This window comes from Falco cherrug, chromosome Z, assembly GCF_023634085.1.
Source record: "Falco cherrug isolate bFalChe1 chromosome Z, bFalChe1.pri, whole genome shotgun sequence".
Taxonomy (NCBI): Eukaryota; Metazoa; Chordata; class Aves; order Falconiformes; family Falconidae; genus Falco; species Falco cherrug.
In genome coordinates this window covers 48,022,056-48,049,022 of record NC_073720.1, presented here as the reverse complement: position 1 = coordinate 48,049,022, position 26,967 = coordinate 48,022,056, and the positions used below count along the sequence as shown (strand labels likewise).

The 26,967-nt window shown below is 43.4% G+C and overlaps 1 protein-coding gene across 3 annotated transcripts; it reads right to left on the bottom strand.

Moving 5' to 3' along the window:
• Positions 1-4,027: 4,027 nt before the first annotated feature.
• On the bottom strand, positions 4,028-14,294 carry S1PR3 (sphingosine-1-phosphate receptor 3). Of its 3 annotated transcripts, none has more exons than XM_005435915.3 (3): positions 14,151-14,294; positions 7,210-8,514; positions 4,028-6,181 (listed from the first exon to the last, which is right to left on the bottom strand). In XM_005435915.3, exons 2-3 carry the CDS (start codon positions 8,345-8,347, stop codon positions 5,796-5,798), a joined length of 1,524 nt encoding a protein of 507 aa, XP_005435972.2. In that variant the 5' UTR covers positions 8,348-8,514; positions 14,151-14,294; the 3' UTR covers positions 4,028-5,795. The 3 variants fall into 3 exon arrangements, with proteins under 3 accessions (XP_005435972.2, XP_055555694.1, XP_055555695.1); XM_055699719.1 differs by lacking the exon at positions 14,151-14,294 and adding an exon at positions 13,806-13,970; XM_055699720.1 differs by lacking the exon at positions 14,151-14,294 and adding an exon at positions 13,565-13,764.
• Positions 14,295-26,967: the final 12,673 nt, after the last annotated feature.

The window sequence follows — 26,967 nt, the reverse complement described above, 5'->3', positions numbered from 1 at the left end:
GTTTTGATTCTGGTTCTGTGGGAACTGTGTGAACTATGGGCAATGAAAGTGCATTTGATTACTTTAAACAAAGAACTTTCAAAAGTGAAGTAAATGCTTCTGATTCATTTTATTGCAAATCTAGAGTAATTATAATAGAATTTTCCAGTGAGGCTGGCAGTGATAGACTGAACATTGAGGTACAGTCATGTTCCCAAACTTTCAGTTATTTCAGATGCTTCAGAAGCAATGAAAACTCAAAGACAGAAAATGTACTTTGAAAACTGAATTATCTTTTGACTTCAGTGGGAGTTTGCTCAGAGTGAGGACTCCCAGGTTCTCTTCCCTAATGCAAGAAAAGGATATTCAGGTTGACCATGCTTTGGTGGAGACCACAGGACAAAATGCAGTTTCCATAGCTTACTGCCTGCCTCGTGCAGACACAATGCGGATAAAAGGTTATACAGTAGCTTACCTCCACTTCACATCCTACAGGTTTAGGGTTCACAGTTGGAGATAATGTCAGTTCTGCCAGAAACTTCTCTGCCGCATGTGTTCAGTAAAAGCTTGAACAAAGGACGTAGTCCTGGGACCAGGATCTGAGTGCAAAACATTCACTGTCACCAGAAGAAAATGTTTACTAACAGTCTGGTAAATGTCACCTGCCAGCACTAAATTTTCTGTATCCTGGGTTGATTCTTTTTCTCCTCAGTCAAATAATATGCTCGTGTTTCTTATCATTATGGTCCCCAGGCATCATGTTGTGCAGTAAGATGAGGAGACTTTTAAAAAAATTATACTACAGTGGGATTGCTGCTGGCACATCAAGTGCCAGATGCCAGCTACAATGTATTCATAGTAGAATTGATATATATTTAGATATTTGCAAGTAGCAAGTGTTCCATCTGGAAACTAGCAGAGTTTTGCAGCTTCCAGGAAATTTGCAGCTCTGAAGGGGAAATCTGGAACTTGTGGATGTTCTGGCAAAAGGTTACAAATCCTGTTTTCAAGCCTTGTTCTTAGCATCCAACCTCAATCTTAAATAAGTAAACCTATTTGCGTAAATGAAGTCTAAGCTGAAGTAACAGACACACTTCGCTTTTTATCTTCCAAGCATTTTCTGCATAAAATCCAAATTCAGATTTACCTTAGTGTACTGTCAAAATATGTTGATTTGCATGGTCTTTTTTCGCAGGTCTAGGGTTGCACCCCCCACAAATCTACGCTTGCTCAAAACTGTCAGGATATGGGCAAATTCCCACTAAAAGCTCTGTGCTCAGCTGTACTGACTGTACTCACTCATATACAGTGTTGGTAGACTTTGGTTACATTGGTATTGGATTCAGCTGGAATGAGGGCAGGCCTGTGGAAAAGATAACACGAACATACAATTTGCCTGCAGTTAGCCAGACGCTTGGATAGGGAGTGAAAAGCTGTCTGGGGAGAGAAAGCCCCAGGGATATGAAATACGAAGTGTGGGAACACAAGCCAATAGGCATATAAGCCACTCATGAAAATAGAGATCTGTCACCAAATTATCAGCATGCTAATTGGTTGATAGGGTTAAACCAGAACCTCTGGGGAGTGGAAATGCAAAATACTTGGGCAATGCCTGCTGCTCATCTCTTTTCAAGATATTTATATGCATAAACCCTGACCTGTTCCTCTGCATACTCCAATATAAGCACCTTGTATGGCTTCCACTGAGAAAAAGCAGGGCCTTTTTTTGTCTCACTTAGGGGGATAAGATTTCAGAGCTACGTATTTCTAGCAAAAGCAACATATAAAGACCGAACCTTGTCTGACAACAAGAACAGGCCATGGAAACTAAAGGAAGAAAGAAGCTAAAGCTGGACTCATTCTGCTACCCCACTTTGTGGGAGACAACACAGATCACTCAGAAAAGGAAGGTAGGATCAGGTTTTGAGATTAAGATGCAGATTTACATTTTACGTAGCTATCATGAAGGTCAAATACCATACATGTCAAAGGATTGCTTTTTCCAGCAGTCCTCCTTTTCATTTTGTGAGGCAAAACCCACCAAACACACCCAGGCACATATTCATTCAAAGTAAGTGAGATTTTTTATTAAGTGAAGAATGTAAAGATAATAATTGTTATATATTTGTGTCCTTTGTGGCTGGATTCATGTGATAACTGCTTCTCAGTGAAGTCCTTCAGAGTTAAACCTTCAAAAGCAGCCCATTTCTTCTTTTGGGGTAAATGTTTTTCTTTGCATTGTGCTGGCAGCAACAACAAAACAAAAAAGTGACTATTTGATGTAAAAGGGAGTTTGACTGTACAATTGTTATTTGTTTTTACTTTTGTTATTACTTTTAGAAACATTTTTAACTGAGAGTTGCAGGAAAAATAATGTATGTGGAAATATTGTGATCATTTATATTCCCAACCACTTTTGTGAATCTCAAGTTTTTGCCTGTCCGCTGATTGTGGTGTTCTGATTATAGAGGCAAATTTTGTCTCTAAGAAAGTCCTTGAGCAACAGCGTTTGGAATATAAGTGTCTTGCAACTGTTTTCTGATTATTCAGTTTGTATATGACTAACCAAAGTAATAAAATAATGAGCACTATATCAGATTGAAGTGCATGTAAAGTGGGCTTGACTCTGTTCCCTTATGCCCAGGTTTCCTAAAGGCCTAATTTGTGTTTTGCAGGGTGGGGTTTTTTTTTATTTACCTGAAGGGATACCCATTTTGTAGCAGAATAAATTAAAATCTACAAGGTTTACCTGGATACTGAATACTAATAAGTCAATGAACTACTTATCTCAGTAGAAACAGGGATGAAAAACATCAGGGGACCACATTGCATGAGGAGTTTGACCTCGCTTACACTGACTTTACACCAGAGGAGCTGTGCTTACTTTGACAGAGGCAACACTAATTTCCACGAGTTCATTTTCATCAAATACCATTTCAACAAGGCAAGTAATTGCTCAAACAGGCCCTCTTTCTGGGCCAGATGATGCCCTCACCTGAAAAGGTAGCATTCTTGCTTGGCATGCTGAATAGGGTGCCAAGGGTAGCCAAGGGTAGCCTGCTCCATTTTTTTTCCATGGGGAGTGACTGCCAAGGACAAGGTCCATGCAAGAGCAGCTATTTACTGTACTGTGGAGAGGAGAAAGGCTCTATGTCAGAAAGCAGCTTAGCTGGACTGATGTTCCCCAAATCCTCTTCCTCTAGTGCCCCCGTGTCTCCTTGCAAAGGCCCTTCCCTCTTATGTGCTTGGGGAACAGGTGAGCTGGGGGATGCCCTGGAAAGTTAGTTGCTCTTGGCTCTGAAGGCAGCATGGGCACCACCCTGGTTCTGCTTGCCTCTGCATGGTGCCTCCAGCGCACTTCGGGTGCCAGGAGGCCTCAGGGCTGCTGCAAGCCTCATGGCTCAACAGTGGCCAAGCAGAAGCCCCTGACCACTGCTGCCATGCCTGTCGCCCGTGAGTTTTGCCATAAGAAGGGAGCGTTCCCAGTGTTGGGGCAGCTGTGGGGTCCACAGCTCCCAGCAAAGTCAAGAGGGTGAGCTATGCCCTTGGTTGTGTTGGCAGGTTAGATGGCACCATGCGGGGCAGACACCAGCGCGTCTCCACTCAGCGGGGAGCCACTCAGCAGCAGCAGGCCGGCTGCTCTCAGGACCCCAGCTTTTTGGCTCCTGGAACCTTACGCACAGGTTTGTTTTCCATCTCCTTGTGACAGCAGTTGTAAATTACAAACCCTGCAGGCAGCGGGACACCCCAATTACAGCTGCTCCTTGTAAAATGTGCCTTTCCAAGGGAGCAGCCATGTGTGGTGCGGCTGGAGCAGACAGCTCTCTGAGCAGGTAAGCCAAGGGACCAAGTCTGCTCCTAGGAAGGCAAAAGCAAAGCCTTCCTCCAGCCCCAGGGACCGCAGAGGCAGAGCCCACCGCCTTCGGATGCAGCGCCTTCCCGCAAGTACTGCTTTCTGACAGGACATCCAGAGTTCAAACGCATGTTTTCCATAGAAGGCCAAAACCGGTTTTGACAATACTTTTAAAAATGACTGCTACACAACAACTTTGGTTCAAAGGTTTGAGATTTATTTAAAAGTTTTCAAAATGTTTATAGTACCTAATGCATTGAAAATACTCCGTAAGACTGTTGGCAATAAAAGACTCTTGGAAAGCATCTTGTGAAAGCTTTTTTTTTCTCCTCAGGTGGTTTGATATGCATTTCTTTTGTAACCCAGTGGCAAACTAAATATTCCAATTCACGAAACAAAATAAAAGAAATCTTATGTCTCCTTTGTAGCTTTTGCTCCATGTAAAACCATTTGGGAAAAGGAGACCTAATTCAGTTTCTTATATGCTCAAGTCAGCCTAGATGATAAAAAGCTTGGATTCTGAGATATATTTGAAAGAATTTTCTAGTATTTTAGGGTGAAAGAAGCTATTCTCTTTTTTCCACCTTCAAGGACAGGACATCTTCCTGGTTGTTTATCGTCTGCTGCTGTTAAGCCCTGGCCTTGTCCTGCTTAAAAATTTTGCTCTAAAATCTTCCAGAATCTGTGCTTTACCTAATACGTCCCAGTGGGACGTACCTACTGAAGACTGTATCTGCAAGTTTTTTACTCTTCAGTCATAAGTACTTTGTAAATTTTATTATCAGTGTTATATGTGAAACCATGAATCTTAGGAACCTGCTTCAAGTACAGTAGGGTAGTGAACTAACAAAATATCCCCACATCTCCACAGTAAGAGAAAGAAATAAAAGCAGAGTGAAAGTTTTTTGCACTGACATGCAATCACATGGCCTCCAACAGTGGAGTTTCTTGCATTACTTGTACCTTGCATCAACTCTGACAACAGCTAAGGCTAGAATGCAGATGTTAAAACTCACTTTTATGTGCACGTTCTTGGACTTTGGCTATTCTTTTCACCTAAATAGTGAGAATCATGTAACATCCTTGACATGAGAGTTGGTGTGGGGTCAGTCACAACGTTTACTCAAACCATTGTGTTGCTAAGGCCTTAATGCTCTACAATAGCAAGGAATACTGCCACGTGCCACCACCTTGTGAACTAACATTTAGACATATACAACTATTTCAGCTGGCAATTTTCAAAGACACAACATCAGGGGAGAACTTCCACACTGAAAATATAGCCAAATAGAACTGTAAGATCTAAACACCTAAGCAAGCCATGGCAATGCAATGTTACCAGTTCTATTTCTCACAACTCTACAGAGCTGCTGACCCAGCCTGTATCTGCAGTTATATCATGCTTAGCTTAATTTAGCTTTTGCTTCTTCTCTAAGTGCACTGCTTTTCAACATTTTTGGTAGAAATTATTTCATATTTACTACTCCTTTTCACAGTTATTTCATTCAAATACAGTTTTTCTTTGTTACACTTTTCTAACAGCATAAAACATTCACAAGTAGACTGTTAACTTGTAAAAGATAATCACAATGAAAACCTCTACATTTTAAAGGCTTTCGCTACACAGATTACACAACTTACACACTGTACGTACTTGGGAAAAGTCTAATGCTGCTGCTTTAAATGATTAAGACCAGCGTAAAGCTAAGGATGAGCTCTTTCAGGTTGTGTATTTAAAAAGCCTCAACTACTTCTGATTGTGCGTAAGGCAAGGTGTGATTTGAGACATTAAACACAAACCTTTGAAAGAGCCCAATAACAAATTAGATGCTTACATTCTTACTGAAAGATGATGGGAACTAGTCTCAGAATTTCCCATCAACCTCCACTGAAACCTCCAGCCATAAAGTACTACTGATGGAAGTACCACGGGCCACTTCCATGGTGACTGGAAATCAGATGTTTATGAAGTCTTAACTGCTCTAAGTCTCATGGAATCCCTTTGACGCTGAACACCATCCTGTACTGAGGCTGGTAAGGCAGTCATGAAACATAAAGTTGTTTTCATACAGGTTTCTCTGGAACAGCCTCTCAAAAGAGTAAGTCTGGGGCTCCAGGTCTTCCAGACTAAATGGGCTTTCATTCCAGATCCAACACAGCAGTCAGGTATAATTGGAGATATGCCCTTCAGCATGATCCTGTTGTACTGCATCTTCCCTCCTGCATCTGCAAAAGTGCCTGGAGACGGTAGGAGTGTAGGGTCCCATTGCCAGAAAATGGGATCTTGTCCCACTGGCTGAACTTCTTCCCAGGGAGAATTTCTAACACCATCCCATGTTGTGGTAATGCCTGGAGAGAAAAGAAGAAACTCCACAGGGATCTGTTGTGGTTCACTGCTTTCTGAAATGATAACGTCTCTGTTTCAGAACTGAAGAATCTCAGCTTAGGTAGTGCATTCACAATGTACACAGATTTACATACTTTTGACATACATTTTTAAATACATTGGAAATAGTATGTAAAAATATATGCATTGAAACAGTACATACACTTGATACATCTGTATTGTTGGGTCACATTTTAACTACTTTAAATAGCGAACATATATAGCCTCTCTCAATGGTTACGTAACTACTGTTCATTTAAAATAAGTTGTGAAATGCCACAGTGACAACTGTCATGTTGTCTTTTACTAAACATGAAAAGTTTGAATAATAGTGGAAAAATAAAAATACTTCATTGATATGACATGTTAAATCTGTCAGTTAAAAGCTACTACTTCATATATATATTCAAATATCCCCACTGAAACACATCTTTTTGTATTTTTTGTCACCTTACACTGTATACTGCAATACAATGTTTAGCATATTGTAAACTTTTACCAAATTACTTTTTAATAAGGAATTGTACAAATATACAACTATTTATACTACATATATAAGGCCATTAACATAACAGCAAGATACATACAGAAAACTATAATCACCAACATAAGTAATGAGATTTTCTCCCAGTCAGCAATAATCAGGCTCATTTTCTGATTGTCAGCAGAGTTTAGTGAATGCTGAAGCTTCTAGCAGGTTTTATCGATGTCTTGCAAGATCAGGCAGCGCCAAATGCAGCCTCATCGTACAATGCCATCATGGTGCACAATGTCATGAGATGTGCATGGACTCTGTCCTGGCTGTTGGGTAGCATGAAAGGTGCACTACTGAATGAACACCCAAAGCAAATGATTGTTGCTAAGTCAGTCCTCAAAGTTAAGTGGTTAGCGTTTTCCCCTGCAACTTAAGTGCAAGAATACTTAAACTACACTTGTAGTTTAAATCTAAAAGCCACAGAAGAGTACTTGTCTCAAGAAGTCCTTTACTTACAGAAGTTTCCGTTGTGAAATGAAGATTCATTTTTCTCAGCAATATACAAGGGAACATGCATTGGTGGGAAATCTTCCTTTGGCTTGTGGGTATTGCTGCTGCTGGATTTACTTCGACTGTGATCTGGTGTGGGCTGAATAGGCAAAGATCTGTCCACACCGGATTTCACCAGGCAGCCACAAACCAGGCGAAAGAAAGCGCGACGCATTTCCTTACTGGCTAGAGTGTAGATGATGGGGTTCATTGCAGAATTGATGACTGCCAGAGCAATAAACCAGTTGGCTTTGTACAAGACAGAGCACTCCTTGACTCTGCAGGCCACATCGATGAGGAACAGGATGAACAGCGGAGACCAACAGGCAATGAAGACACTAACAACGATCACAACAGTCCTAAGGAGAGCCATGGACCGCTCTGAGTTATTGTGGTTAGTGACATTACGGCTGCTGGACTTTACCAGGATGTAGATACGGGCATAAAGGATGACAATGGCAACCAAAATGGCAATGAAGATACTAATGCAGAATGCAACATACTTCTTGGAGTACAGAGGCAAAATTGTCGAGCAATCTGCTAAGTTGTTTATACAGTTCCAGCCGAGGATGGGTAAGGCACCCAAGGAAATCGAAATAAGCCAGCATGTACCAATGAGAAGGAACACTCTGTATTTTTTATTGGCATCATAAGGCCTCATTTTAATCATGGTCAAATGCCGCTCAATAGCTATTGCCAGTAAGCTGAAAGTGGAAGCTCCCAGGGCAACAAACATGCTGCCTTCCCTAACGAACCAGATTGTGGAGGACAAGCTCAGAGTCTTCTTCCCAGACATAAGAATATTTACTTTGTAAACAATGCCAGCTAAAAGATCACAGAGAGCTAGATTGCCAATAAAAAAGTACATGCGGTTGTGAAATTTATTGTTTTTCCATATGGCAATCAACACCATCAAGTTTTCCAGGACTATGAAACTACATAGGATCAGAAATGCAATAGTGGGCAGGTCTATGTTATCCGTTGCCTTTTCCCTTAAAATAAGCTTTCCTGTGTAATTATAATGCAATACGATCAGAGAGTCCATCTCTTCATTTCCTTGAGGGCCGACAAGAGCATCAGGTGACATGGTAACTGCTGCCATCATTTGTTCGCTGATGCTTCTTTAGTACCACGAGAATTTAGTTCCGATAATTTTCCACAAGAGGGAGATCAAGCCACGTTCCTCCAAGCGCTCCTCTGGGCGGGCGGTGTGTATCCACAGCTCCGCACGCCATGCATATTAATTCAGGAGAGTGGCTCGCAAACCAGGCTCTGAAAATAAAATCAACAAATGCAAGATAAATCTCACCGTCTTCCCATGTCACCCACGGCCCGCGCGGGTGCTCCAGCTGCCACACACGCCCAGGTGCCCAGAGGGATACTGGTGATGCCAGGGCACCAAGGCCTAGCATCGAGGAGGCTGCGGCTAAGCCGTCAGTCATGCTCTGCACAGATGCAGCCCCGTGCAGAAGTACAACGGCAATGCGGAGCACTGCTCATCGCTGTTTTGTGCTACAAAATTTCTATGCTGACCAACGCGTAGAGGAGCGGTGAGGATCAGCGTACAGCCCCTGCAAGCCCCAGTGTGCACAGCAGCCAGCTCACTCCTCAGAAAGACCTATGTGCATGTGGTGCTACCAAAAGACCATCCAACCATTGCTGCCTGAGCAGCAGCAGGGCAAACTCACTGCTTTCTACGCTTGTCTCTGTTTCCCGTGCTGACCTAAGGCAGCAAAGAAAGTTGGCATCAAGTCTTGATGCCACGGTGCATGTTACCAATGCCTGAAACAACTTCCCACCCTTAATGATACAAAATTACGCTATTTACGATTAAGGAAATGCTCTGAAGGCCAGTCACCCTAAAATCAATTCTACTTCCCATTCGAAGTAGTTGGATTTCTGCTACCCTTTTTTAAATAAACATAGCAAGTCACACCTTTCTAAGTACTGCTTTTCTTTATGGTTCACTTTATTTTTTTTTCTTTGCATATGTATATAAGGCATATTATATTAATATTGTTGGGCTTTTAAAAAATAAAAAATAGTTATACCAGCTTTAATTGTCCTCAATTTACTTCAGCTCTTCTTTAAGTTATGACTTAGACTAACTGCAATGTTTTCCCACAGATTTCAATAGGTTGCATTTTTGCAGCAGATCCTCCTAGATGTCTTTTTTCCATTGCCATACACAAACATTGGGAGAGATCTGCACAGCTTTGTAAGACTATCAGAAGACAAAAGAAGCACTTACTGTTTTACGAGAAAGGTTACAGTTTAGTTGCTGCATACTCCAATGAGAATCAGTGCTCTAGCCCCAATGTACTGAGGTTGAACTGGTAGCAAATATTTCAGCTCGGTGACCAAACCAGGATGGGAATGAGGAGAGAACTGGTTCCATCTGAACCAAATTTGTAATGATTTGATTTTTTTCTGGGAAAGGTAGGAAAGGAAAAAGTTGTGCTGGATGGGAAGACACTTTCTATTGCCTCAAAATTAAAGATCTTAGTTTAGAGAACTCTTTTAAGAGCTACAGCTCCTGACCTTACCATTTATTTACTGAAGGGTCACAAGCATTTCCCAAACACATGAAAGACACTTTCAAAGGATGGCTACCAAGGGAAGAGGGGATAGAGCTAGATAATCTTTAAGGTCCATTCCAACCAGGTCCATTCTATGATTCTATATACAGGTTTCTTAAGATCACAAAAACATACGAGCCACTGCTGTTCCAGCACTCTGGTTTGGGCACTTGAAAAGTGGGAGGTGTATTTTCAAGTGCCTTCTAGAAGAGAGGAGGAGCAAAGCAGATCCCAGATAATTGTAAAGGGATTTAAAGGATGACCCACACCCAATTTTCGCACCCTCCCTTTTCCTGGGTTCCATCCTTTGGAAAAGAAGTAATCCAACAAAAAGCCCACAGCGAATTGACTTTAATTCTTCCGTACATTCAGGATGTTTAAAAATTATTTGCTGAGAAAATAATTTACTATTTACCCAATTATCGCTGTTATTATAGTTATTGGTATTATTAGTATTTCCCCATTCTAGTTCTTGGGTCCAAACTACCCTGGTGAAGAGACCCGCTGGGAGAGAGGTATCATGCAAGAACCACAGTTGTTGCTTGGTGTCCTTGGTTTTTTTCACTCTGAAGATGACAGCAACCACCGCATTCATTTCCCAGGAGCAGAACTGGACCCTGGAGTTCTTGACCTCTTTTCTGAAGCATGGTAACAGTGAAGCTATTCAACAGAACAACTTCACCTCAGCTAAGGTTCAATCTAATTGTAATTCAGTTACAATCTGCACACTGTTATCACATAAACTATCACAGTCTTTTCATTGTATTGGCTTATAACAAAATGCCACTGTGTCTATATGAATTGCAAATGCTTTCCACTGTAAAATAAACAGTTACATTTGGCTAGAAAAGTATTTGTTAATGATAGCTCTACCAGCAATATTCACCAGGCTGATGGACGCCTGACAGAATCATATGCGTATCATTTAAGAGCATCATGTGCAACAAAATAAATGTTTCTGTAAGTCTTTTCCAAGCAAAATTATCATAGTGGTCTATCAAAGGACAAATACATTTCTTTCTGTGAAGAAAATTATATGCTAGATGTAGGGCTTTATCAGCCACAACTCGGCAGCTGTAAATTGTCATGCCTCTACTAAAGGTAATGATGCTACACCAGTTCCCCTGGCTGAAGGCATGGACAATGCACTCAATCAGCAGAAATCATACAGGGTCTCTTCCACTGTTTGTAATTATTTCTTCTCTAAAATCATTACACGAAACTTAAAATCACTAAAGGAAATCTTTGCCTCTGACAAGCCAGTGGCAAAGCAATGGAGGCTGTAACATTACTATTCGGTCAGGACTCTCAGGGAATGAGTATCATGCACAAGCCACGTGAAAGTTAATATAAATAATAATGCAATAAAATAAAATGTATTATCTTCTGGCAGCAACATTTTCAGGTAATATCTTTCAACCATACTCGTTTTTTGTCTTCTTCCTGCTTGGTAGCAAGTAACTCAAAGCACATTCATTTTTTAATGGTTGGCAAAATCAAAGTTGGTTGTGTATTGTAATAACAAGACAGTATCATAGACAGGTCCAGGATATCTCTATTGCTGCTTCCTGACAGTTCTAAAATTTACTTCTCCAAACATCTTTGTCCCAGTCACATACAGAGGACTAGCCGTGTGCTGTGAAGTATGTACCTGAGCTCAAAATATTAAAAAAAGGACCTGAAGAACCTGTCTGTGGTATGTTCTATGTTAAACATCAGGTTAGTTAGGTACTTCAACAACCACAGATCCTGATACCGCCAGAAATCAGTTTTATTCCCTCTTTTATTCCCTCTAAAGCAAACCAGAGGATCCCTACCATTGCACCACTAGAAAGATAAACCTACCAGCAGTGCAGGGGCAATCTGGCTATGTCTCCTCACAGATGTGATGGCCAGAACAGTATTTGCTAAGTTACTCAAAGGCAGGCAGTGGTACCATGTCAAGAGCCACAGTCATGTGGAGGACAATTCAGCTGCCTCCTTCAGCTATTTGGCTGACCTCTGTCCTCCCTGTTTCCAGAATGGAGGAGGGGCAGTTGGGGTCAGCAGTGAGCACCATGATTTCCCCCTCCTGGGTAATCTCCCTGCTCACCACCATGCTTTGGGGTTTCCACAGCAGTTAGTGTGGTCTTCTGCAGAGGCCAACGATCCTAGTAGGGTTGAGCACACTCCCAGGCTGGAGCAGGGGCTCTCCACTGTGGCCCACATCCCTATGGTCTACCGGGGTCTGCATGGTCCCTGTGCCACATGTGCCATGAAAAGTACAATGCTGTGTGGCAGGCTACAACCCCTCAACCCGCTCTACGGCAAGTCACACCTCCACCGCTCTTTCCAGCCCCACCACACAGTCGTACAGGAAGAGAGTCAGAGCTGCACCTCTCACCAGCTCCCCACAGGTAAACCCCTTGGGTACGGCAGCTGGAGTCAACCTGCAATTTTCCTGTGGGAATGTGTAATTCCCAGTGCCAGGAGGCAGCAGGGAACTTGCGATAATGGGGATGCCAAAGCCCTTCAGCAACCATGCCCAGTACATCTCCGCTGTCTGCTCCCAGTGGGCACTCTGGTAAGAGTTCCATGGGGAGCTGAGGGCTTTTACTATCTCATCAGTCAATGAGTACTTCACAGCTAGAAGAACAAGAAATTTCTATTTTCAAAACAGTGAGTCAAACTGCTCTCAGCTTTCACGATCTCCTGAAGCCAAAGCAACAAGTGAGAATAAAGCACAAGTGAGAACAGGACTTGAACTTTCCACTACCTATTTTGCCTCCACAAGAACATATGATGCTATGCATTCAGTACACTCACTGTAACACAGCTGAAATTGTATTTTTCTGTCTCCCAAATGTCCATGAACAGACACGACCAAAAAGACTGGCCACCCCTTCACCACCACCACCACCACCACACATTGCAGTTCGCCCTTCTCTTCCACACACTGCCATACCCTTCCACCACCAATGACAATTTTAAAAACAGCAAAGGGAAAAGGCAAGAATGCGTATCTAAAGCTAAACTTTTGTGTATTTTATTTATTTGTTAAACCTTTCCAGGTGAAAAGTAAACACATAATTTATCAGGCACACCCTGGTAGTGTTAAATTTAAGAACAGAAAACGCTTTTGAGAACAGCAGCACATTTCAATACACGCTTCCACTCTGAAATTAAGCCGTGCTAGACGCAAACGAAGTTTAGACAACAAACATCTGCTGTAGAACAATGTCTTGGACAACTCAAAAAAACTGTAAAAATATTTTCTTTGAAGTGAATGTGCTGGCAGCTTACAGCCTCAGAAAAGCCTTTAATAAATGGCTATTTTTCTTGGCTTCCGGATTTTAAACATCATTTTGTATTTTGTAATTCCAAGTAGCGCACATGCTTATCTCACACAGGAGCTCCCGGCCGGTTTAACTCTCGCACGTTAAAGGCAGGCACGCACGTTCCCTCCTTCCCCCGCACCAGCTCCGGGCGCTCCCGACCTAAGAACCCCGCTCCAAACCCCAGAAATCCGCTCGCCGACCCGCACGACAGCCGCGACCTGAACCTCTGGCGGTGACAGACACTTGTCGAAGCTACCCAACGACACCCCCGACGTGTCGGCGGCGCGACAGTCCCACACGGGAGGCACGACTCAGCTCTGAGTCTCGAGATTTTTCCGCCGCCCGCCGCCGCTCCGTGCCCGCCACCGCGCTCCACGGGACACCCCGAAGGGACCGCCCGGAAGCGGCCACCCCTCCGGCACCCACCCTCGGTTTTACCCCGTCCAGCAGCGGGATCTCCTGCTCCTCGGGGCCTTCCCCCTCCCACGCCACCGCACGCTCGGCGGAGCGGGCCCGCTCCCCCAGCCCACCGCACGCCGAAAGGAGACGCGACGGCCCCGACGGGCGGGCAGCGGCGCGGGGAGGCACCGGCCTCGGGCAGCCCGCCGCCCGGCAGCGCGGAGAGCGGGCGAGGGGCAGGCAGGGCTGTCCCCGAGAGGCGAAGTACCTGCTGCGTCGCCGCCGCCTCCCCTCGGCGCTCTGCGGCCGCCGCATCGACCTCGCCAACTGCAGGGCGCTGCGCGGCGCCGCTCGGCCCCCGGGGCTGCGCTGGGCCGGGCCGGGCCGGGCGGGGCTGGGGTGCCCCGGTCCTGCCCCGCCGCCGCCGCTGCCCGCCGCCCCGCCCGGTCCCCCCGCCCGCCCGCCGGCGCTGCCCTGCCCCCACCCCGCCCCGCGCCGTCCCCGCGGCTCCTGCCTTCGGCGCGTGGCTCCGGCGGCGCCCGGCTCCCCGTGCCGGCTGCGCCCCCCGCGCCGGGCAGCCCCGCTGCACCCCGCCCCCTCCCCCGCCACGCACCCGTGCCCCGCGGCCGCGGGTGCAGCCTCCGGCAGCGGGTGAAGGGCCGGGCGCTGCGAGCGACCGGGGTGAAACGCGAGGCGGCAGAGCCCGCTGCCGGGTATTTGTAAGGTCCGTGAAAGCGCGAGGGGGAGGGAGGAACTTCTGGGTACTCCTCACTCAGCTCGAGCTGTTTGCGTGCTTGAGCGAAGTTTGGCGAAGTTTTGCGTCTGCTCGCCTGTTGTGTCGTGCCGCAACAATGTGAGCCTCAGAGAGCTGGGGGTGGGTGGCACGGGGTGAAGCATTCACTAACTCGGAGCAAAAGTACGCCTGGTTTGACCCAGAGCTGCCAGTTACAGCCCGCTCTTGGTAAGGCAGCTCTTGACAAAGTCATTGAACAAGAGCTACTCAAGGGCAGCGATCGGCATGCAGATTGCCTCGGTGATGAGAGCAGCACTTTGGAAAAGAAGTTGAAACCTGGATCCTGCAACCGTCTAATTTAAACGTACATGTGAGAGGCCTGTGGGTACAGCAGAACTTTCTGTCAGAAGCAGATACGATGAGCTGGCAAACAGGAACACTACAACAACCTTGCTAAGCACAGGCAGGCGTGTAGGGTTGCTTTGTTGTCTCACTGCGATCAGTGTTTATCTTGGGAGCCTCCTGTCTGGAGCTGAGCATCATCACTGGCTGGGATGCATGCCACAGGCTTGGGTCGCTAGCACTGCTACTCCATAGGGAAGAAAAAAGTCCTGGAAGAAAGCAGAACTAGGCTTTTCATAGCCAGAAGTTTAAGCTGATGTAGCAGAACAGTGTGTTTCTGTGACTGCTTTTTATCTGCTGAAGATGAGTTATAAAAGTCTTCTGGTTTAGGACTGTCATAAGAAATATGGACTACAAAGGAAAAATGCTGCTAAAATTGCTTCAGAGCTGATGGACCCAGTGGGTATGGCCCCACTTAGCTATGGGCAGGGCTATACTTATGCACATATTTACATGTGTAAAAGCTGCTGTCTTCTGTGGGGGGGGAGTGGAAACCTCCTTCCATGCCACATAAAAGCACACACAACTTTTTGGCGAAGGGCAGTCGGGACCTGTGAATTGGTGCTCTCCCATTGCATAGAAAAGCCTTGTCCAAGAGCTTCCCGGCAAACCACCTCAGGAAGCTCTGTAGTCCTCATGGCACATACTTGCCACATACATCAAGGCCCAGTTGTTGCAGAACAGATGTTTCAGTAAGCAGCCCCTGGCATGGCTCTGTGGTCTGCTATTAGTTTTTTCCCCACATTTCATTGTTTTTCCTTTACTACCCTTTGGCTGCTTGGAGAGGGGAGCCAGAAGAAACAGTAATTCTGATCAGACTGTCATAGGTGAGGGGACAAAATGCTGAAAGTTTTTTTTGGCAGTGGCGGCAGGTGATAAGCTGTGCCCTGCTGCCTGTGATGGTTTTGATTTGCCTTCCTTAGGTGGGTTTGCCATGACTCCATGGGAGCAGCTCACAGCAAAGCCCCACTGCAGTACAAGGAAATTACTTTCCTCTGCAGAGAGGTATGCATGGGAAGCGGTGTATCGGTGATGCAGACCAGATATTAATCTCTGACTGAGGCTGCTGATGGTGGTGTCTGACATGGTGGTGTTCAAAAGCCCTTCTGCTGCAAAGCACCTTGAGCAATGCAGCCCCACCAGTGAGCACATTGATCTCATGCCCCAGCTCTCCTGTCCATCATGGAAAACAGACCTCAGCCATGGTCGTGCTGGAGAGATGTCTGGCTCATCAGCAGGCAGCAGTTTCTTGCGACTGCCTCTTGGTCCCCGTGGTTGCAGTGGCTGCTGATACCATCAGAGGAGGCAGGTGGCAGGACACTGCAGTGCAAGCTGGAGAAGCCACCCAGGAGCAAAGTGTGGTAGAGGCCCTGTGCAGAGGCTGCTGGAGGTTTGCCTGGGGTGGCATCTCAGGCCAAAGCAGCTGTTGGCAAAAACTTTCAGGGAGCTCAGTCTGTTTGGCAATAGCTGATACAACCCTCTGGTTCATTTCCAAACATGCAACAGCCTGAGACACACATACCGTATTCAGCTTTCCACAAAGCTCTCAATGTTGTTGTAGTACTACTAAAAGAAATTATGATTTGGGGGGTAAAATGATTAATAACCAAGTAAAAGATAGAAAGTAAAGGCTAGGAACAAAGATCAATATTCATAGCAACAAGAGGTTAACAGCTCATTTTCCCGGGGATAAGGAGTCTGTTCTGCCCTGGAAATTCCTGAGTGAGTGGGCAAACAGGATGAATAATGGGAGAGCGGTATTTGCTGATGTCATTGGGGGTACTTGACAGTGAAACTAAAACCGAGAACAAGATGTTGCCAAGACCTGCAGGTCCTGAGTGACCTGCTGATAAAATGAAACATAGGAAAAACAACTCTAATGATACACGCACAAATTTATGTGGAATGTTACTGCTCAGAAGAGAGGTCTTTGTGGATAGTTCTTCAAAAACATTCAGCATTCATTAACTGTAAAAGGGAAACTGAATGCTAGGAATGATTAAGAATGAAATGAAGAACAACAAAATGGAAAACATTGTTAAGCCCTTCTGTGAGCTTTACAGCTTGAGTACCACTAGTGCCTCTGGTTGCTTCATCTCCTCATGAATGTGGTAAAATACAAAAAGGCACAAAAGGCAACGGAATGGTTATAAAAGTCATCCCTGCAGGGAAAATGCAAGTTGGCTAGGTCTGATCAGTGGTCTTAGGAAAGGGAAAAACATGACAAACCACGAAAGAATAGTTTAAAACAAAAGGACACAAATTCCCAACAATGTAGATTTGCAGGGTTGCTGCAGGAGTGAAAGGGAGAAAGTGGTTAAATGAACCACACAGAGTAAAGGCCGGTCAATGGGTGTTAAATACAATGAGAAGGGTGCAAAGGCTGGGGGACATAAGCAGGGGCTGTAGGTGTCCTGCATGCTTCTAGCTCTGAAGTTAGCATGGGCCAGATCCTGCCTGGGCTCTTTTCTCCTGTGTTGCAAAAAGGCATGGTCTTGACTAAAAGGACAAGCCATGGCACACGTAACAGCGTGACTATTGCCCACTTCTGCAGGTACTGAAAAAAAGGAGAGGTTTCTGCAGGGGGCTTACGCTGGATATGGCAGAGGAAGAGACAGCAGAGCGACTCAAGAGAGAGGTGGCTCAGCAAACGCAATGGGCTCAGAAAATGGCCTCGCGAAGTTGTCTGGATGGTCCTGGGCCTCACAGCATGCTGCAACAGCCCATGGCTTTGACTGATTTTCTGTTGTGGGTATTACATGGAGAATAACGGATTTTAAAAAGTTTTTCTACTTCTGTGTGTGGTATTTTGTCCAATGAATACAGTGAAAGGTGGGTGCCATTGATATAAATGGGTTTTCAGCATGTGCTTAAAAGTTAAAAAAGTGGTTAAAGTTAACTCTGTTTAAAGATAGATAAAATATATAAATATCGAATAAAAGCTGAAGTTACCCTCAGATGAAAGATATTGTGGTTTCTGTACAGACAAAACAGATAATGTTTCAAGATTAATATTATCTTTCTTATGTAGTAGTTGGAATTAAGTCCTTGAAAAATCTTTTTCTGTTAAATGTTTAGGGCATGACAGAATTTTGGTAATTTCTGTCTATCAAGATTAAAAAATCATTCATGGAATGTTTTATTAAGGCCTTAGTTATAACTTCTTCATACTGACATTCATCCAATGCTTTACAGGTCTGTTGTTCCTGGAGTTCCTGAAGGAATACTCTATCATTTAGAAAATCAGTCATTTATTTTTGACTGTCTTGGTATGTAAACAAAACACCAGCAGAGCAATGTTGTAGTTACTATTCAAAACAGTATATTTATCTGATTGTACTTTAGCATATTTTAGCTCTTTATTTTCTACTGCTGCTGAGCAATCTTTTTTCATTTTAACAAGATTTATACGTTATTATATCTAGGGATGAAGTGCTGCAACATATTTTTATTTTTAACACCATTTCTATTCTTATTTCTGTGCCTCTAGCTCAATTTTAAGCCAATATTGAATGCAATATTGTTTAATTTAGGCATGATTAAAACAGAAAAAGATTAATAAATATTTTCATTTAATGTTAAAAAAATACCCACCAAAAACTAAAACAAAGAAAAAATTTCTTTGGAGCGCTGTTGAAACATAATCTGCAGTGATCAAAATACATTTTTTGACTACATTAAAGAAGTTATCTGTCGATCACTGTTAAGTATAAGCAGATAACATTTTGGAAACTTCAAAAATTATGACTTTTTTTCACATCTTCATGTACTTATAAGTCGTGGCTATGTATTCGTTCAATTCTATTGTCTTTCTCTATTTGTTTTAAAGATGTGTGTTCTCCTTTCTTTAGCAGCAGTAAAGCTGGCAAACTAACTCTGTAAATCCAGCACAGGAATGATTGAGGCCAGGATCTTGCCTGTCCTGTTACCTCAACATTTCTAACATTTTATCCGTGTTATTTCAGTCACAGCATCTCATAATGTGTTTGAATTTATATATTAAAATCTGGTATATTTGGAAAATAATATTCTGATTCAAAGTATGTTTAAATATTGCTATTGCTTTAATACGATGTTTTGGAGTTTGTCTTAGTAATGATCCATAAACACAGCAACTAAACACATACGCCTCTTACATTCACACCTACATTCTGCTCCCTCATATCATTATTTGGGATGATTAAAGTGGAGAGAATTTGACTTTTTACAAGCTAAATACAAGCTCATATGAAGGCTGTATCTTTGGACATCTTTTTTTCTGTAACTGTAATGGCATTTTTGGAAGTACAGTCTTGTACAGATCATGTATAAATACAATATATGCCCATAGGACATGTTTCAGCTGCATGTTGTGTATTAACTACAGGGATCATGTGCTTAGCTAAGCTGAACTCTGTCTGCTGCTTCTGCAAGTGACACCTTCCTCTAGGCATAACAAGGCAGATGCTCAGAGCATGGCCAGATATGTGTTGTCAGTATTACGTTAAGACAGTCTCAGCTTAATGTACAGTGCTGTGCAGATTTCCTATGTTAAAAGATAGTTGTTACCACAGCACTTCCAGCCAGACATGATGTAAAAAGTGAAATGCAGAGAAAGAAGAAGGGGAAATGAGCTCAGTAAAACAGCTCCTTGGGTTTCCCCATCTGCATCCTGCTGCTCAACACTCCAGAGATAAAGACTATACTCTACAACACTGTCTGAAGGATTGTCCCTCCTTTCTTTTCTGCACATTACTCCCACCCTTCCCTGGTAGCTGTGGTCCCCTGTTGTGCACTGAGCCCCAGAGCACCAAGGGGAGACCCTCGGGGTGACTGAGCCGCTCTCATGAATACCACCACTGCAGCATCACCCACCACCCACAGCTCCTGCAGAGCTCCTGCTCCCCAGGCTGCACCCATGGGACCCTGGCCCAGCCACAGATATTTCTGCACCTCCCAAAAGGTGGGCAGAGCACAGCTGAGGCATGGTGCCCACTGCCAAATCTGTGGGCACAGTAGCATGCACACCATCCCTGAAGGAGTGCTGTGCCTCTCTAATGCAGTGTTATGTGATGGAATGTAAACTATTCTTTCGTGGTTTGTCATGTTTTTCCCTCCTTTGAGGCAGATTGCCACATTTTATCTGTCTTTTAGTATGTGTGTATGGTTACAGAGGGATATATTTTTCTGTGGAAACCAGTAGAGGTGGCTGAAAAAATGAAAAAACTCAACTCTCAGCAAAGATGGTAAAAAGTAGGGTTTATTTTGAAGAGAAAAAGAACTAAAACTGAAGTGACCTGATTGAACTCCTTCTAAACTAGCCAAGGACTATTGTATGATTAAAAATTAAAATAAATTTCATTTTTTTGTGTGGATTGTGCAGTACCAGATTTTAATTAATAGGGAATGTAAGCAAGCAGAGGCTAAGCAGGTGCTATCCAATGAAGATGGAGATGCATACATGGGTGGTTTCATTGCTAGGCAAGGGTCTTGGTTCAAGTAGCAGTCACATTTGCAAATGAAGATGGCACATCCACAGAATACAGAATTAACATGTTCAAACTTTTTGGATAGCTTCAGTATTCAGAACAGTAGAGTAACAAAGGGCCATTTTGAAGCAGCAGGAGATGGGGTTTACTTATTTTTGCAAGAATTTTAGCCAGTGGAAAAGAAGTTTTTTCCATTTGAGATGTGGTCAAGAACTGAGCCAAAGCAGCAAACCTGAATCTCTGGATTTCAGACTGAAAGCTTTCCAAAATGCTAACAAAGTGTCAGCCAAGACCCTGATACTGGTGGTAAAAAGTCTTCAGAGCAAGTGGGGCAGTTTTAATTTCAATTGGATTCCCCCACAATTCAGTGCATTTGAAGCACAGTTAAAGAAAGTTTTCTTCCACTGAAGCAAAACACAGAGCTAGTTCCCCGGCTGCCATCTGCCATCATGTACCATGGCAGGCTTTGTTCACTGAAGCATCTCTGCTTTGCATCAGGAAAGGATGCAACTGTTTAGATTAGAAGTCTTGAAGGCCTGGGGCAAGCAAAAAAAAAAAAAAACAGAAAAAAAATGAATTCTGCAGTGGTTGGGTTCTTGGGACATCTTGCTGAAAATGTACCTCTTTGGGGACAGCAAAGAAGCACAAAGCAAGAACATTTTCCCCTGAGTTCATATTGATATAATGATAATAATATTTTTGCAATGCTGGAAGAATGGACTTTTCAATGTGATGTTTTATATGCGGTATTTAACTGTCCAGGGCACTGACTTTCTAACCCTGCTGAATTAAGCTGAACCTATTGCTGCCCACAGTTGCCTTACCAACCATTTTGCTGGACGTAGTTACCTCCTCCATAAAGACAGTCTACAGCTTCGCCTGTTGCTTTAAACCATCAGTGACCATGCCTGTGCTGTGGAGTGCCATGTGTATAGCATGAGTTTTGCATCAACCCTGCTGTCTCTTTTGCAAGGGGCTACAAGAGCTGTTCAAGCAGGTATGGTCAAGCTGTGATGATAAAATCTTTAATGCCTGGGAGCCTGGAGAGGGGATGCCCTGCTGGGGACCAACCCATGCAGCCAGGCCCTCACCCACAGGTCTGAGCAGGGCTGGTCACAGGGCCATGGCCATCCTGGGCATGGCCAGGGGACAGCAGAGAATGGGGCTGGAGATAAGCCACTGCAGTGATTAGTGCCTCTAGGTCCCTGATATTAAACCACCTCTGCTGAGCCTGTGAAGGGTCATGAGTCAGAGCTCTGTGGTATGCCATGCTTTAAAACAACCTGGTTGTGTCCCATGTCAAGTTTATTCAGTTAATGAGTGACCTTTCTGCTCATTCAGTTCCCTTTAATTTTAGTCTCCAAATTCTTCCAAAGCTTATTCTGGAAAATGCAATCCAAGTTTTGTTCTGAGGCTCAGCAGCAGCATGCAGGGACGGTGTGGCCAGTTACATACATCCCGGCTACCACCAGCTGGGACAAGTCATTGCTGATGAGGCATGTCAAGAGCTAAGAAGGAAGCTTGTATCAGTACATCCGGAATTCAGCTGTGGAAACCTAACACCTCTTCCCTTAACAGCACAAATGAATAGACACCCTGGCTAGACCTAAGCTCTCCAGGTAACAATGAGTTGGAAAGAAAGAGGCTGTTAAGGTTCTCCATGTCTGCAGAACATTGTAGCATACCTGCAAGTGTGGGCAGCCTGGATGAAGGGTACCTACACCTCCACTGTTTGGGAAGATCAGAACCTCCTAGGAAACATGAGCTCCCTCATAAACCAGTTTCCCTGTTCCACAGTGGCCACAGAACATGGCCGTAGGGGGAGAGCACTTCAGACAGAGGTCAGTATCGGTGTTAGTAGCATGCTAGGCTAAAATCTGTACCTAGGCTACAATCTGTACCCAGACTTACATCTAAACAGGCTGAGTGTAAGGCCAATCTAGGCACTGAAATGCTAGCTGTCTTTGCCATGAGCAATTTATATGTGGAGAATGATTATAAGTAAGGGAAAGAGGACTGGAAGAGGGAAGGAGAAGAAATAACATATTTTAAAAGAGATAATGCACCTGGTTTTAAAAGCCATTGAGAAATTCTGATTCCTACCAGGGCTAATAGAAGTTGAGAGGGCTCAGAAATGTTAGAAAGTCAGTCATATGTATTGACTTTTTATTAATGACTCAACATGAGGATTTGGAAAAGTATAAAACAAGCACTGGTAAGAAAAGAACCCTTGACCCCTCGCAGCAGCCTCTTAATGATCTCATGTCCTGCTGCCTTCGACATCTGTTTCCCCTTATACAGGAGGTGAATTCCTCCCATACCACATAGCATTCTTAAGAAGTAGTATTACTTGCTGAAACAAAAAGTTCCCCAGAAGCACTATGTGCCCTTTCTGTGAATTAGACTTTAAGAGCTTCTTAGGAGCTAATGGGTGGTATGTTTGTTGCTGTTTCGTGGAACATGATGGTTGAAGTGTCACATTAAGGATCTGCATAAACATTGCCCAGATTACAATACAGCCTGCAGGCCAGACTGAGGATCACTTGTTCCATGTGGATGGAGTGGGATTGCTGACGGAAAAAGACCTGAAGGTGAGTGAGGCTGCCCAGTCCCTTCACACATATCCACATGATGCAACACCCGCCCATAAAGTAGTGGTAAGTTGTTTTAAAGTTTTGAATGTGTTTTTCATTGTTCCTCTTGGGTCCATCTGTGCAGTGTGAGGCAGTACTGTGGGGTAACAGCCACACTGGCTGGATTGGAAACTGGCAGCCTTATTGCTACTCTGGCACGGGACACGCATAGGTAACAAACTCTGCTTAAGCCGTTCATATTCTTAGTGACATTCTACCACCTTTTCTGTCTTGTCTATCACATTCTTAGGGTCATGACTCAGGGTCAGGTCCTTACTGCATACTACACACTTAAAGTGTTGTTTGGTTGTTTTTTTTAATATGAAGCCATTTTCTGGGTCTGCTATATCAGTTTACCTATACTTGCAATCACCACATGCCATAAATGTTTTCTGTCCTTTTTGCCAGGAGGACCTTAGTAAATTTATTGCCTGGGCTCTGTTAGCAGAGATCTTTGTCACTAACCTGTGGTTAGATCTGTTGGCCACCTCATATTATTTCACGTATGACTTACTAATTAATGCAAATAGGATGAAATATTTGCCTTTTTTTTAGGCAACAGAAAGATTACCATTTATATTAATGGTCCTTCTATTATTCCTGTTTCTTAAGGCTCCTCTCTACCCACAGCTTCTCCTTTCTGTTCTCTCTTACACTTCAGCTTCTCATATGCCTTACCTTTCTCAGTAACTCAGGTCCTTCAGACACTGAATCTTCTTTTCCTATGTCATTTCCTATATTAATTATTCCTATATTTCTGCATATTCCCATAACTCTACTTTCTTCTCCTGGACTTGAAACGTCTGACAGGGATCTGCTTTTGCTGGTATTCAAACTTTCCACACCTTCTGCCTACTTCTTTCATTTCTTTTAGCTGTTCATTGCTACTGTTTTAAAAAGTCTTCCAAGAATCACTGGGACAGCAATATCTCAAGCATCAGTGTTACCAAAAGTTAACAGCTTGTCAGTTTTAGTGCTACAGCTCATAAACTCCCAGGTGTCTGCTGGAGAGGGAACGGCTTACCTAAGTGTGGTGGTATCTATCAAATCTTGTCTCCTGGGTCTCTGGCAGTGCTGAAGGTAAATGGATGCAGAACTAGATGTAGCTCATGGGTCAGCTGATGTGTGAGGTGGTGGATACATATCACCTGAGGATAATCTTTACTCATAATAATTTCTCTCACCTCTAGAGGAAAGCAGCAATGTATGTCTCTAGGGCATGTTATTTTCTGGGATGCATTTGGAATAGTGTTATTTATGCCTCACCCGTTGGCAAGCCTGAGAATAAAAGGCATAATCAAAGCCTTATTTAGCTTAAATACAGAGCTCTGTGGTTCTGGAACAGCAAATCCTTCATTTGCATCTCTGCTGACGGTCATGTATAGAGTGTGGACACAGAATCGTTAAAACTGGCATCCTTCCCGTCTTTACTGGGTAGCTGTATGCACCGGGGAGGGTTGTGACAAGGGGAGGTAAACACCCTCACTGGCATCAGGACCATCACTGCTATTATGCTGTAAGTTGCTGCAATACATTAGTGTAAAAGATGCAAGTATATATCTCAGCATCCATGACTTTCTGCTCCACACAATTTCAGATCTTCATCTAGTTTAGAACCCCCTCCACCCACCCCGCTGGCATAGGAAAGGGAATGAGCCCCAAGGTGGGAACCCCTTGCACATTTGCACCGCAGTCCCAAGCAGCTGAAAGCCTCAGGAGCTCAGGCTAGCTGTCAGGGAGGTCCAGAAAGCAGAATCCATAGCTCAGCATGAGATTCAGTTTAAAATCTGTCATATTTCTCTGTGTTGTCTTCAATGTTCTTTCAGCTTTTCCTGAAGTTGTGTAAAGGCTTGTGAATCTTGCTGATACTGGCATGTCTTCCAGAGGAAAGTCTTTTAAAGAAAATGACCGAAGTTATAAGTAGGAGAGCATTTTACATGATGTGATAAAGGTAGAATAAACTGTTCAAATCTCATTCTGAGAGCTGTTTGATGTTTGTGGTATTTATTTTTTGGGAAGTCCAGAGAAACTTTTACAAGCATCTGTCATTATTCTATTTAATTTAAAAAAATCAGTTGCTGCATCGATTTTTTTACTACTATTTCACTTTTCTGTGTATCTTTATATTATATTATTCATTTCAATGGCTAATGGATAAGCCACCGTTGCAAAAATATGGAGGGGCTTGATGTTACAGTACTCCCAAGAGCTGTGGGACCTAGATCAGCACAAAGTAGTAGTCAAAGACCAGTGTGTTTAGGAGTGGATGCCTTCACATGAAGAGGGCATTGAGGTTGTGCGCATTTCAAAAATGTGCAGCTACTAGCTTATCAGGGGATATGTATTGTGATATTTTGTCAAACAGCAACATAGTCTTTCAGAGTACAAATGCACCTGCACCAGACGTAAGGAGATAAAGCAGTAAAATCTGTAATTATAATCTGTTCTCATGTAAAGGACCTCGCCACTGTTAATTCCGATGGAAACTGTTACATGCACATGTGTACTCACACTGGGTGTAGGGGACAGTAGCCATGAGGCCAGCCCTTGTGTACAGATATAGTTGTGTCTATACCAGTTACCCTTTCTCTGTAAATGCTGGTTTATATTCATTCTTCTTCCTATGGGTCATTGCCTCATGCTGCCTCCAGACACAGTTGTCCTTGTTCTGGAAGACAAAGGAATAACACATATTAGTGGCTGTGGTGGAAAATAATTCCTGCATTCCTTCTTATCTGCAGACTTTGGAGATTTGTTTAAGAAATTAGTCCTGTCAATTTTGCACATTTAAATCAATGCGAAATTTTCGCTTAGTTTCCTCACTCACTTTCTGGAAACAGAAAATGAAGCATTCTTATTCTCAGCTATTAATTTGATTATAGTCCAGAAATGATGGGCCATGCATACCTGCTCTGAAGTGATTTACAGTGCATCAAAACTTCACCCTGAAGACACAGGTGATAGACATTTTCCTGTCTACCGGGGTCCACACTCTCTGGCTTCAGCTCCTAACTCTTTGAAGCCTATTTATGCATTAAAAACTGAAATCTTGCCTGTGGCATCATCCTGCTTACCCTGTGAATCATGAGTTTTGAAGGGCAGGACAAGATACAGGAAAGACTGAAATAAAGATCTGATACTCTTTGTGACACCTTCCTTCAACACATAGCAGATTTCCAAGGACTCTGGGCAAGGAGAAATACTGTTGAAAGAATGTTTCCTCTTAAGAAACCTCACCTGTAATATATGCATGCAACAATTTATAGGTGAGCTTTCGAAACAAAATCTGTGTTATTTTGACTGCTGTTTGATGATTTCAAAATCTGCTTTGTGGCCATATTTTCACAAGTGTTGATTTTGTAGTCGAAGTGAAAATAGCCACATTGTTTAATTTCTGTGTGTGCATCTCACACCTTCTGCATTCTTCTCTTATATTACATTCCCTGTAGTTAGTCAGTGCATTGTCTTCAGAAGAGTCTTAAGGCACCAACTGTTTTTGTGTCACTTAAGAGCAGTTTCTTAAGATCTCCATAAACAGAAGTTTTTAATGTGATTTTTTTTTTTTTTTAAGTTCCAGGCAGAGCTTCAACTGTATCTCTGCAGAAATTTGTTCATTTGAACGGGTTTACATGAATTTTTTCCAGCTATTTAAAGAGAAGAGAAGAAAAAGCATAGTACTTGTTATGGAGTTGAACCTGACAGACCTTGTGCCTCTTGCTCTCAGAAGTTCAGCATATTCCTGCAGTCCCTAAGAGGTGTGCATATGACAAGAAGGTGGACTATAGTAACAGGTATCAGAAGTGTATGAGGTGAGGCAGCTACCTGCCCCTGTAAGCTGGGAAGAGTCTCATGACTTTATTTTGGAGGATTTTTGTCATCTGTATTTGATGTCTTGTACTAACTAATGGTCATGCTGACAGTGCTTGATGTTTTTACAGGCTTTTTTTTTTGTGAGTTTTCTGTTGAACCTTGGTTCTGGTCCTATCAGTTAATGTCCTGTGATGTATGGCCAGCTTAAAATAGTGTGGCTTAAAATAGTTTGTTTGATATGAATTCTTCCTGTTACAAGAGTGGAGAATTAGGCATGATTCTCTAGCACAGAAGAAGGAACGACACAGTGTCTTAAAAGTTGCTGTTGAATGTGGCATGATTCCAGGTATAACCATGTGGCCACTGGTTAGACATAACAGAGTT